General features: G+C 47.3%; 2 protein-coding genes across 3 annotated transcripts in view; one reads left to right on the top strand and one right to left on the bottom strand.

Annotated features, from left to right (window-relative positions):
• The window catches only part of SUFU (SUFU negative regulator of hedgehog signaling), an 88,842-nt gene extending 77,988 nt beyond the window's left edge, over nt 1–10,854 (bottom strand). For both annotated transcript variants that reach the window (XM_039709004.1, XM_039709005.1), the window contains exons 1-2: nt 10,603–10,854; nt 5,279–5,413 (exon numbers count right to left, since the gene is read on the bottom strand). In XM_039709004.1, coding sequence (XP_039564938.1) covers nt 5,279–5,413; nt 10,603–10,784 — 317 coding nt within the window. In that variant the 5' untranslated portion in view covers nt 10,785–10,854. The remainder of the gene's footprint in view (nt 1–5,278; nt 5,414–10,602) is intronic.
• Nucleotides 10,855–12,906: 2,052 nt separating this feature from the next.
• ACTR1A (actin related protein 1A) overlaps nt 12,907–13,118 on the top strand; it is a 14,920-nt gene continuing 14,708 nt past the window's right edge. Inside the window, exon 1 of the mRNA XM_039709251.1 lies at nt 12,907–13,011. Coding sequence (XP_039565185.1) covers nt 12,964–13,011 — 48 coding nt within the window. The 5' untranslated portion in view covers nt 12,907–12,963. The remainder of the gene's footprint in view (nt 13,012–13,118) is intronic.

Here is a 13,118-nt window from a genome sequence, read left to right as displayed (position 1 = left end):
AACTCATATCTATTATAACTCATATCTCATATTTATAGGTATGAAAAAAATCTAGTCACAAACAACATCCATTAAAAGACAGATTTTATTGTGCTGTGCAGCTAAACCCTGACAGATTCTCAAATAAACTATCACTGAAAGAAAACACTTTTTTTTTTTGTTACAGAGCTCCCTAATTCTATGGCCTCTCCCTCTCCCCACTGCCCCAAACAGAAGACCAAATGAAAAAAATAAGTATTACATTTGGGGTCAGTCTTTGATAGGCAAACAAGACCTGGAAAGAAAAAGGAAGTCCAGAGTATGGTGCCCACCTTGGACCCTCTCTCCTCCAAATTCTACCTCTTGTACTGCTTTCCTAAAATGATGCTCACTGATATCCTCTTCCATGTAATTCCCTTTAGCTGGGGCAGATGCTCCACCTGCAGCAATCTCTCAAGGTAGACATGCTGAACTTCACAAATGTTTTCTGAAATATGGATCTACCACTTCTCTCTAATTTACCAAAAAGACCCTCTGTTTTATCATGAAAACAAAGAGGGGCAGAATCACTCTCCACCATTTTAAAAGCATTCAGTTACCTTGGAGTTTGGTGTAATATTTCAGCAGTGCTTTAGGCATGTGGTTTATAAAGCACTTAGGGACCCATTAAATAGCAAAATTTAAGGCTAAAGGCTGGCAAGCTGAGGGCAGTGAGCTTTTAAATTTATGAAAGGCTACAGAACTAAGAGGCCACTAAAGTGATAGCTGTCAGCACCACTCCATCCTACATTCACATGCAGGTTCAAAGGAGAAGCCAGCACGCACTCAAAAGAAAGAGAGCACTCGTTCCAACTTCCAGGCTATTTTCTAAATACTCTTTTCAAACTCCTTTTATACTCAGAAAAAGCCTTCCAGAAAACATCCACCCCTCTGCAAGCCTTGTATTGGTTACCTGATCCACTTTTGCGCTCCTTTTTCTTCCTCCCAACTCTAACAAGCATCCTTGCCCTTTTACAAGTTAAGGTCATTCAGAGGATCTATACAAGCAAGCAGAACACAAGCTGGACTGAAGATCTTGAAAGGCTCATGCTTACCCTCACCTTTAATGGGGAGGCACCACCCACAGAGACAACACGTTATCCCGGCATGCACCGCTCCCTCCTGATCCAAATGGAAAGCAGCACAAATCAAAAGGACCACAGCAAGCTGGAACCTGTTGTCTCAGCGGGTGGTACCCTGCATCTGTAATAGAGATGAAGGCAGCTGTAATCTCTCTGGTTTTATGCAAATGGATCTGCACTTCGGCTCCTGGCTAGGGGCCAGGGAAGAAAACAAAACCAAAAAACCCCAAACCCCACCACCCTTGTCAGTATGAAGCTGATGTAGTAAACATCAAAACACAGTTGGCATGTCACTTTGCGGGATGTGGGAAGACCACAAATAAAAATCTTATCTCAATCTATACATAATTTAAGCCTTACTTTCTATTCCAGCTCTGAATTACAACCCTGCAATTTTAATACAAATAAGACTATTCAAGGTGTTCAGGAATTCTATAGCATCATGGTTTTCACTTTCCATGCACTTCTTTAAAGTGTTAAGAAAAAAAATGAGCACTCGAACTACGGAACAGTTAAGTGGAGATTCAAACCTTGGCCTTAGAGCAAACTGAAGTCAGAACCCAGTCTGGGAAAAACACATTTTTCTTCTTAGTCCCTGGACAGCTCTGCAAACCTGTGCCAGCACAACCTGGGGCTGCCAAACACTGTGGCACCACTGTCATCTGGTCCAACCTTCCTGTTCGTGCAGGGTAGTCCCAGGCACAGGGCACAGGATTGTGTGCAGACAGTTCTTTAGTATCTCCACAGCATCTCTGGACATTCGTGCAGGGTAATCCCAGAGCACAGGGCACAGGATTGTGTCCAGATTGTCCAGAGATGTTGTGGAGATACTAAAGAACTATCTGTTCCAGTGCATGATCACCCACACAGTAAGCAGGTTCTTCCTCATCGGCAGGTAGAATTTCCTATGCATCAGGCTCTGCCCATTGCCTCCTGGGTCAGAGATTCCCAAGGGCTGCTGCAAAGGCAGCACTCAGCTGAAGCTGGCATTGCCACTGACGGAGTCTGAGTCCACCTACACCTGCTGATGCTGCCTTCCTTATGCACCTGTACTCCACCAAGGAAGAAATCACCATAACGTTTGTAAACTGCAGGAATGATCTGTCCCTTGACCTCAGTGATGGCCTGGCATCAGAGCACGAACCTGCAACTGCCAGCTGAGGCACTGGCTTTGTGCAGACACACAGGACACGTTCCTTGCTGCTGGCATTGCTGTGGGCAGTGGCTGCCAGCAAGGGTGGAGAAGAGTGCAGGACTCAGCATCTCCTCTTCCACAACTGCACTGGCCACAAGCTTCCTGCCAGCAGGCTGCACACACTCACCACTGCAGCGCAGAATCTCTTCAGAATGCAAGAACAGTCTGAAAAAAAGGCCCTACTTTAACCCTGCTGAATAGATTCAAGAAGTCACACATTTGTTTTGATTAGAAAGAAGATAGAAAAAGCTACAAATGGTGTATAACTTGCAAAAGCATCCTGGAAGGATTTCTGCTGCCACTCAAGTTGTGCAACATGCTCAACTGGAGCGACTTATTTCCATGCAAGCAGCCTGGCATGAAATCCCACTGAGAGGCCTGTGGTTCCCTAACGCTGTCATGACATCATGATTTAGGATTTTTAGAGCTATCAGCCCAGCACAGCTGGTGTCATGGTTGCCATTATACCATGAAACACTGAGGAGTTTTAAATGAAAAAGGTTTCCTTGTTTGAAATTCTTAGATTTCTTCCATTTTCTTCTACAGATTGCTAAAACCAGACTGGTTCTGTAAGCAGAGTATAGCTGATACGTAAGCAGAGCAGGAAACAGTGCTGCTTTAACTGAAAATAAATCTGTCAACAAGGAGGCACCGGGAGAGCTCTACTTCAGACTTTTCAGGTTCTTATTAAAAAATATAAATTAAAGTCAACATTTTCACATTATTTGCTACATCTGTTTGCTATTCCATTATAAATAAAAATACAGGGCCTCCAATTCAGTGTTAGTTCACTCAAAAAAATGAAAAAGTCCTTTTCATTTAGTACTGCATTATAATTGTTCTAGACTGTACTGTATTACCATGAGAGGTCCACAAGAAGTAAGCTGTGTTACCCAAACCGGGCAATTAACAAGACCTTTGGCAGTGTTCTATCTTTCCCTTTCTAAAGTAGGAAGGACACCGAGGTTATGGAAGCACATCCCTGTTGTAGGAACCTTGCTGTCACAAGCAGATCTAGCTCTGCACTCTTTGTAGACAGCTGGAAACAAAAAGAAATACAAGCCCTTTCCTGTCTCCAGAGGCCAGGGCAATTGAGCAGAGTGCCACACTGGTTTTAAATGAAATATACCAAAGATATAAACGACAGCCATGCAACCCCATGCTCCTGCCAACCATTCTACAGCACACTTTACCTGGGACAGCAGAATTCCAAAACCTTTCAAGCAAAAAAGATACATATTTTCTTAAATAAAGCTTATGAAATTCCCTGTCAGAGAAAAAGAACCTCCTGATTGCATAGGAAAATCCACCACATTCCTACAGTGTGCACCCAGGGCTGGGCTGGTGATGTGCAATTCCAACAGCCATCAAATTTCCAGAGCAGTTTTAGCAAACAGCAATTGCTCCTGGAAGTGAGAACTGTTGGTGAGTGCTCAGCTCCTTTGAAAATCTTCTCTCATCCAGTCTACAGTGCTCACATACCAGCTGGTAACTTCAGATCAGCGTTTAGGAGATGTGTAGATCTTGACAGCTTTACCACATGCATAATTGTATATTAAGACTTTTGGTCATAAGGTTGAGCCAATCTACTCAACAGGACAAATACTATTAAGCTTTGTAGCTCCAAGAATGAGGCCAAATTAAAGGTGACAGACTGCAGACAGCTGAACATCTCAGGGCAAGTAACACAAGGACACAGTGCTGTGAAGCTGGGGATGCTGTTCCAGGCACACAGATACAAGGGAAACACACCTGATCTATGAACAAAAGCACCATGTGAATGCCTAGGTGTTCACACTAAGATCTCTTGGGAGAGAAGGAAGCCTTAAGCTTCATTTCTTTCACTGGCCTACTTTTCCTCTGCCCCTGCAACTATTGTTTGGGATTTGTTGTTAATGGTTGCTTAAATGTCCCAGGCAGATCTCTGTGACATTAGGGTCCTGTATGAACTCCAGAAAACACTCTGTTTTCTGAAAAATAGTTCTGTAATCACAAAAACAGGAGAAAAAAGGAGAAACTGCCTTGAGGAATGGGTAAAGTTAAATAAACTGCCCAACTGCTGCTGTTGCAAGAGAAGCACTTTGATGGAAAAAAACCCAGTGGCTGAATCTTAACCAAGACAAACAAAAGGAGGAAAGCTTGTGTGAACAAACTGGAGCCCTTGCTGCACCATTCATCAAGGACATTTATCCTGCAACTGTAACACAGTGCAAAGATAGTTTCGGTAAACAGCTACAGCAGAAACATTGTGCCATTTCTGGCTGGTTAAAAGGCCACGTTCACAGCCCCAAAATCGGGAGGGTTTGGCTACTACTACTCACTTGAACTGGACTTAAGGAGTAAGGTCAGCTAATGAAAGACAAGAATAGGGTTAGCTCATGCTGCCTGCTTGGTCTAATCCAAAGTTCCTGCTAGAAACCATTCATACCAACAACCTAAGATAATAATTTAATCACTGGAGAAAAAACAGTCAAACAATTAAGAGTTTTAGGCTTCTGTTACACAAATTGGCACTTTATACTGTAGCCACCGGAGTGGCAGTCTGCTGACAGTAACACTGCTGTGCCAGCAACAGCAAAAATGCCCTTACAGCAGTTTTCCAGAGGAAGGCATTTAACATGTACAGGGAGGGGTCAGGATTTAAGTGCACGACCATAACAGATTACAGAGTGTGAAAAACACAACAAGAACAGACAGTTAAAAGAAAATTTCCCAACAAGTTAAAACAAATTTAAACAAAAACCCACTCAACTTAAAACTGAAAGGAAATATACTGCATTCAAAGCCTGCAGAGGGGAACACAGAATGTCTTCTACATGCAAGAACAGGCATACGTCATCTTTTCTGAGATGAGGGCTAGGGTGTTCTCAACAGAAAACCAGCTGTTCAAATAATATGAGCAGCAGGACTGGGTTTTACCTACACACCCCCAAAATGCAATACAAAACTCAACACACAGCTACAGAACCTAAATGACACTTACTCGTGTACTCTGTTGTCTCCATACAAGTCACTTAACCCAAAGCTGACGTAGTGCCAGTGCTCAGGAACATTCAGTGCTGGGTTTCCCAGGTTTCTGTACATGCTAACATAGTCCAGAGGGTCAGGTCCTCCCAACCTGCGTAAAAACCAGAAAAATTCTTGGGTAAGTCAGTTCACTCAAGACAAAGGGCAAGTCTCCCCAGGTGCTAGAAGAGGTTGTACAAAGACCTGGTTTAAAACAAAAATTAGAACATTTAAATTACCTATTAAGAAAAAAAAAAAAAAAGAGGAGAAAGGTTAGGTTAAATTCAGAAAGCTTTGAGCACAGGAAGACAAAGTACATGTGTGGAACATGCTAAAAATGTTTTTAATGTTAAAGCATAAAAACCTCTGAAAAATCATATTAAAGATTCCACAAAACACAGAGAAAATTGAAAAACTGTACTAGTAAAAGAGCAATGGCTGTATCTGCATTGCAAACTCTTAATTCAGTCCAGAGGCACATACCTCAAAAAAAGTGACGCTATTCCAAGCAGATTTTGAAATTACTACATTTTGAGGAGAGCAATCCATACTTCTGAACACAAACAAAATAGTTCAAACAGTGGAGGAGAAAAACACTGATTCAGTAAAACTAGCAGCAAAATTTCTAAAAATACACTACTTGCATTAACCAAGAATAAATAAAAAGTACCACTGTACCCTCTGCATCAGCATTAGAATGGCTTCCTTAAAAGAACATAATTCAAAAGTTCAGGCAGGTTATGCTACACAGCAACCACCAAAGCCTGTAGCCACCCTTCCTGCTACAAGGCACAGGGAATTGAGGCTGTGTGCCAGCAGAGAGCAGAACACATCCTCCTGCCACTCGCGTCACCTCTGTCAGAGCAAAGACAGGACAACTCCCTGCTGAAGGAAGGAACATGCTGGACTGTTTTGCTGTTTGCCCTGTCAATCACAAAACACCTACCACAAGCAGTTATGGCACAGCTGAGCAGCTGTTTAACCACTTTGTGCCTACAACACACTGTGTCTTCAAGTAAAACTCCCAGCTGCTCCAAACAAGAAAATTCAAACTCACACGACCCATTCACCGGAATAAATGATTCTACACATAAATGATTCTAAACATAAATTCCTCTCGTGTCTATTGTCTGTTTAGATGCTGACACAATCATCTGCAGGTTGCAGGGCATGGTTGTGTTTCCTTCACTTGTCCTGAGGGTTTGTGTATCACGATATGCAGTCTCCGTGGCTGGACAGATGGATCCAGCCCTAGCGACAGTGAGACACTATTTAATATGCTCTGCCCTCCTCCTGTTGCCCAACCTTATCAAGTCTGTACAAAACAGCTCATCAGCTTGGTGCATTAAAAGGCCTCTCCACAGGTGTGCTGTGCTGCCTTGCTCCTACTGCTTCTGGCAAAAAACCAGAGCAGCTGACTAGCATGACTGACTTTACATAGGACAGCTTCCCCCTCTTAAGTCATATAAGGCCATTGTGGTGACCGAGACCAGTTGCAGCTTCTCCAGCAGGTCAGTCAAGGATGCAGCCCAGGATACTGGGGCAGGACAGAGGGGATGAGCAGCTCACCCCCAGCAGTGGCACAGGTGGATTGGGAGGACTCTGGAGTGAGGGAGGTTCATGCACTGACCAGCGTGAGAGGTTAGTCAGCAGTCAGAGCAGTTGTGTAGGTTTTGCAATGAAGGGAACACTGCTGAGCAACCAGCATCTCCTACATAAAGAAAACCTGCTTCCAAACTGGGTTTAGTAACACTTTAGAAGTCAAACAATCAATGCTGGAACACTGCTGACACAGGCACTCTGACACTGACAACACACAAGAGAAACCTCTACATTGCTCTTTTCAGGACAGGGACTATTCCATGGGTACATGCTTTTCCCTAGGGCTACTCAAACATACTTGTCAGGTCTGATGCAAATGGCAAGTCCTGCCTAGGACAGCCCCAGGCAGGCCAGACACCTCTCCCTCACTCCTGCCAGCAATCCTGTCTCCAAAGGCCGCCTGTGTTTGTCTCCAAAGGCCAGACTGGGCTGCATCCTTGACTGACCTGCTGAAGAACCTGCAGCACCACGCCACCAAGAAATGGCCATAGCAATGTGGCACCAGGCGTCCTGGTGGAGCTTAGCTCAGTCCTGCCCAGAGTTCACTACCAACTGGTTCATATGTTGCTTAATGATCCAGTCACACAATCTTTACTCACTGAGAAATCTAGTAGGCTTGGAAGAGATGTAGACTAAAAGCCTGCAGCAGTGAGTAATTAAGTGTTGAAAAGCACATACCCAAGCCATACACCTATCCCAAAACCACCGCATCTACACAAGCATCCAGCACGAGCTTTAAGGCAGCTACCTGCAGCTCGCAGCCATGGCAATAACAGTAACACAGCCGTGGCAATAACGCTCCCCAAAGGTTAGTCAGCACAGATATCCATCCAGTTTCGGTGGCAGGTTTCACTGCTCTGTGCTGCCGTGGTACATCCTCCTCCCGCCCACGGCTGCCGCGGCAGGGTTCGACCTTGTCTCACAATCTACATATCAGTACATGCACTCACACAAAGAGCTGGAAGCGTTGGAGGATTTTATTAGGAAGAGCCCGACTTCAAAGCCAGAGGTACAGTACAAATTTGTTACATTCTCTATTCATGGAGCTCATTCAGGAGCAGGAAGGGCTGCCTCAGGGGAAACCCTGTATTTGCATCTGCACCAAGAGTCTTCTTCTGACTGATGTTAGGAGCACTCTGAAGTTTGTGTGGAAGGAGAAACGCAAAACAAAGAGGGGAAGGAGACCCACAACGGAAAGACATTGGAAAACTCCTAATTCATTCACCCTGTAAAGTCTTTAGTGTATTGTTTGTAGTCACTTCCCAGCAGCTGCCAACAAGATTGCTCTTCACAGCTACCTCTTGACAAACCCTTCAGAAGTAGTCTGTGATTCCCAAAAGGCTGCAGACCACAGCTCACTGCACAGGTTTTTGAGAGTATGGCCTAAATTTAAGACAGGTGATAAAAACCCAGTAGTCGAGCCCAAATTATGCTTATTTCAAAACCTATCATGAAAAAAAAAAGAACTAATTTGCTTTTTCACCAGCAATTCCATGCAACAAGATATTTCAGTTTGAGATATTCTACCATATTTTATAATACAAGTGGATACTGGATATCAATAGACAAACTCCATCTTGGTGCATGGCCTTCACAAAAACAGAGAGAAATTCTTAGTTCTGATTGGATCCCAAGCTCTTTCCCAAGATATGCAAATAGCATTTTAAAAGACTAGTTCCATTAAATAATCCACAAGGTTAAATCCCTTTATGCAACAGGCACGGAGTTCTGCAGATTGTCCAATGTTACACAGTTAGGATCTGCTCTGATCTGCAAGCCAAAGACTACAACTTCAGCTCCCTGAACAAAAAAAACAAATTGCTGTTAACCGTAGAGAAGCTGATACATATAATTACAAGCTGATTAGTGTTACAATATTTCTCCTAAGGCAGGGAACTTCATTCAGCCATTTCCTCTTCTAATCTAAACCAGCTAATAGCTGGCAGCCCAGGCAGCGTAGGACAAATTAGCAGAGAGTGTTGAGGCAGGAGTCGTTCTACCAGACTTAACAAAACCAAGCTCCAAGTTTCACCCAACAACAGGGGAAAAAGAACTTGTGGCATCCATGGAGGCTGTACCTCACACAAGCATTTCCTGCACAGGACAGCATAGGAAGATCACCTCTACACAGAAGCTCTCAGCTCTCACTGCTGGCCGAGCTAACGGCTGGAGGAACCCCTAAGTGGAAAAGAGCAGGATAAACAGGCCTTCACATTACTTCTTGCAACCTGCCATCATTGCCAGCAGCAATTCTTTTAGTGTTTGGGCTTGAGCTCCAACTGCAGCAAAACTCTAATCAATCCCTTAAGCAAAAAGGTTTCTTCCCAAACAAGGGTCTTCGCCATTCTTCACTATAGGCCCAAATTCCCCTCAACCCCCACAAATCTTATGCCAATATAGTCAGTATGCTTTAAGCTGTTGGTAGAAAAGAAGTGCTAATGTGACTGGAAACGCTTCATGAGTATCTAAGATTACACATAGTTGTAAAAAAAAGACTGATCAGATCACCACCAAAGTACTGATATGCACACATGACTAAGAAATTATTTATATTTGGAGGTCTCAGATTTGCAACACCTTATCTCAGCCCACTGTGTCATTTTAATACAATATGCCCCTAGGCAATAAGGGCTAACAGACAAACTTCTTGCTAGAATCACTTAAAAACAACACTTCTGTGGACAACAACAGCAATAGCTGTGTCTGTCAGAGCAGCACACAGGGAGGATGTTATTCTGCTCTTGCTCAGGACTCTAATTAGATAAAGGTTGAAACTAGCTGTAAATAAAGAAGTTGAGTATTTATTAGTTTTTGTCAAGTGCTAGGATAGGGACTGGCCAATGTCACATAAAGCAAACATTCAGGGGTGACTTGATCATGTTCCTTAGCCCCAGAAGAGGGGGCTGAGCAGCTAAGCGATAGCAAAAAGCAAAAGGAACTCCTCTTCACACGGGATTAGACGCTAGACACTTATCTTGATAGCTAAACATCCAAGAACTTCCTTCATGCCACTCTCCCACATAAACAACTGCTGTTCCTGGTGTCAGACACCGTGTCAGCAGAGACGCTGAACAGCAGATTCCCAGTGTGTGATAGTGCACGGCTCCGTAAGGCCAGAGGAGCTGGCACTGCCCCGTGGGCTTCACGGTAGCCCGGCCTGCAGGCAGCCACAGCGGGCTCGGTGCTGGCACGCTCCAGTCCCAGGGGAAAACTCCAGACCCTCACCTTCTGTGGGAACACCTCCACCGAGCAACAGCTCTCCTTTTTCATAAGATCTGCCCCAGCTGGGCCTTCATCAGCAGCCCCTCACCCAGGGGTCCTCCAAGTCACCCCAGTAACCCCAATGCACTCTCCTGTCTTCAGCGCACACCTCCCAGACCCTCTCCTATTGCCAGCACATTCTCCCCAGGAGCCCCTTCCAAACACACGCCCTAGGCAACCAACTGCACCCCAATCCCTCCCTCCCCAGACCCCTGCACGTCCCCAAAACTCCTGCATCCCACCCCTCACACAGCCCGCAGCCCCTCTCCCCCGGCTGCAGCCCTCCCCAGCCGTGCCCCGTGCAGCGTCCCCAGCCCCGGCGCTTCCCCCACACCTCTCCCGCTACTCCTCCCAAACCCTCCGCTACCTCACACAAGGAGCCGGCCGCGGCTCCCCCCAGCCCCACGCCAGACCCCGGCCCCATCCAGGCCGCCTCACCAGTACTTGAGGATGGCGGTGACCTGCAGCGGGTTGGGCTGGTCGGGATAGAGGCGGCGGCACTCGCCGTAGATACCGTGCAGCCCCGGCGGGAACAGCGACGGGAAGGACCCGGACCCGGACCCCGAGCCGGACCCCGGCCCGCCCGCGGGGGGCCCCCCGCCCGGCCGCACGCCCTCCATGTCCCGGAGGCGGCTGGTGCCGGCCCGTCCCAGCTGGTGCCGAACCCGCTCCGCTCCCGCCAGGCGCTCGCGCGGCGGTGGCGGGAACGCGGAGCGGGGCCGGGAGCGGAGCCCCGGGGCCGGGAGCGGACACTGCGGGTCCCGCCGCCGCCGGCCCCTGCGGCCTCAGGGCTCCTCTGCAGCCTCAGGGCTCCTCTGCTCTCCCCCGTGCCGGCAGGGCCCTGGCAGGCCGCTGGAGGCTGCCCGCGGGTGAGGTTTGCGGGCTCTGGCCGCGGGTCGTGCGGATCCGGCTCGTTCCTGAGCCGCAGCTGCGGCTGTGGCCGGGCAAAGGCAAAGCCAGGGTCCTCAGGTGTGCGCAGTAGTCCTACACAGCTCCTCTGCTCTCCCCCGTGCCGGCAGGGCCCTGGCAGGCCGCTGGAGGCTGCCCGTGGGTGAGGTTTGCGGGCTCTGGCCGCGGGCTGTGCGCGAAGCGCGCTGAGATCCGGCCCGTTCCTGAGCCGCAGCTGCTGCTGTGGCCGGGCAAAGGCAAAGCCAGGTGTCCTCAGGTGTGCGCAGTAGTCCTACACGCCTCTGCTACAGCAGGGTCCTGCTTGCTAATCAGCAAACAGAGCAAAAATGAGCTATAGAGTGTTAATCAGCAAATAGAAAAAAATTAGTATAGAGTGTTAATCAGTAAATAGAAATAAATGAGCTATACAGTGTTAATCAGCAAATAGAAAAAAAATTAGTATAGAGTGTTAATCAGCAAATAGAAATAAATGAGCTATACGGTGTTAATCAGCAAATAGAAAAAAAATTAGTATAGAGTGTTAATCAGCAAATAGAAATAAATGAGCTATAGAGCGTTAATCAGCAAATAGAAAAAAAAAAGAGCTATAAAGTGCTCAGCGGTGAGGGTGGGCACACATGCTCGCATTTCTCACTTAAATAGGTGAGAGTTTATTCTAAAAGCACTCACGACACCATTTGGGAGAGCACACATGGTCAAGAAGCTGACAGGCTCTCAGCCAAGTGACAATCCCCTGATCAAGGAGATGAGCAGTTGGTGTCCTCACTTCCCGCAGTGAAAAATATTTCACTTGTCCTGTTACCATGACACCACTTTTTCTGACATCTGCCCGAGCAGTCAGCTACAGTCAGCTGAGAAGGTGAATGTAACAGAGGATGGATGTATGAAAGGCTCCATACACTGATAATGAGCATCTCCTGGCATTCACTGGAGTGATACAACACCAGCCTTCATTTAAACCCCTCAATCCTGTTGTACAAAAACTACCTCTTTTAGACTAGGTGAATGGGGAAGGTTGCTGAAGGTGAATATCTGGGATGAGACTTATCTACTGGGGCTAAAGGCAGGAGCTACAGGAGAAAAGTCCATGTCTGCAGGAGAGATGTGGGACAAGACAGATGAGTCAAGCCTTCAGGTGTGCTCACTGGCATGGAAATCCATTTTAATTAATTTCAAGACCCAGAGTTTCAGTCATCGATTATTCCAAGTGCTTTTAGAATACTTAGTCAGTGGAAAATGTGTTTATTGTTCAGTACCAATATGTTCTTGATATGCATTCTTTATACTGAAAATACTTTTGTGGTTCTTGTGCCTCAAAAATGGAGAGAAAGTGGTATTTCGTGGAGGGAACAGGTGTGTTATGACCAGTAGTTCGTAAAGATGACCAGGTGAAATTATGGGACAAAAACCCGCTTTTCTTAGCCATAGATCCCCACTACAGACATTGATGGGATCGCCTTTTTTTCCTTTCCTATTAGAAAAAATTAGGCGGGGGGAAATCTTTTAAGCGTAAGCCAGCCAGTTGCGATGCAGCGTTTTTGGTGGAAGCACCCAGCTATCTCCTGGACCGCAACATGTCCCGGTTTCTCGGCCGCGGATGTTCCCGCAGAATTCCCTTTTTCCGCACTCCGCCTCCCAGCACGCCCCGCTCCCACGCCGGCCTACAGTCCCCAGCATGCCCCGCTCCCGGCGCCGGCCTACAGCTCCCGGCATGCCCCGCTCCCGGCGCGCCTCCGCGCTTGACTCTGCGCAGCGTCGGACTACAGCTCCCGGCAGGCGCCGCGGCGGCAGGAATACATCACCCAGGCGGCGCCGCGTCGCCGCTCCGCGCATGCGCCGCCGAGGGCTGGGCTGTTGCTCCCTCACGGGCGGCTGCGGCGGGTCCTCGCCATGGAGTCCTACGATGTGATAGCGAACCAGCCCGTCGTGATAGACAACGTGAGTGCGGGCGGCCGCGCGTCCCGGGAGCGGGGAGGGCCCGCAATCCCTTTGTCATCGGGGCGGCGGCCGCGCCCCGCCCGCCGCCGCCCCCCCCACCTCGGCCG

The sequence above is a fragment of the Passer montanus genome, unplaced genomic scaffold (genome assembly GCF_014805655.1).
Source record: "Passer montanus isolate IOZ18808 unplaced genomic scaffold, ASM1480565v1 scaffold21, whole genome shotgun sequence".
NCBI classification, from domain to species: domain Eukaryota; kingdom Metazoa; phylum Chordata; class Aves; order Passeriformes; family Passeridae; genus Passer; species Passer montanus.
This window is presented reverse-complemented; position numbering and strand designations above follow the sequence as displayed.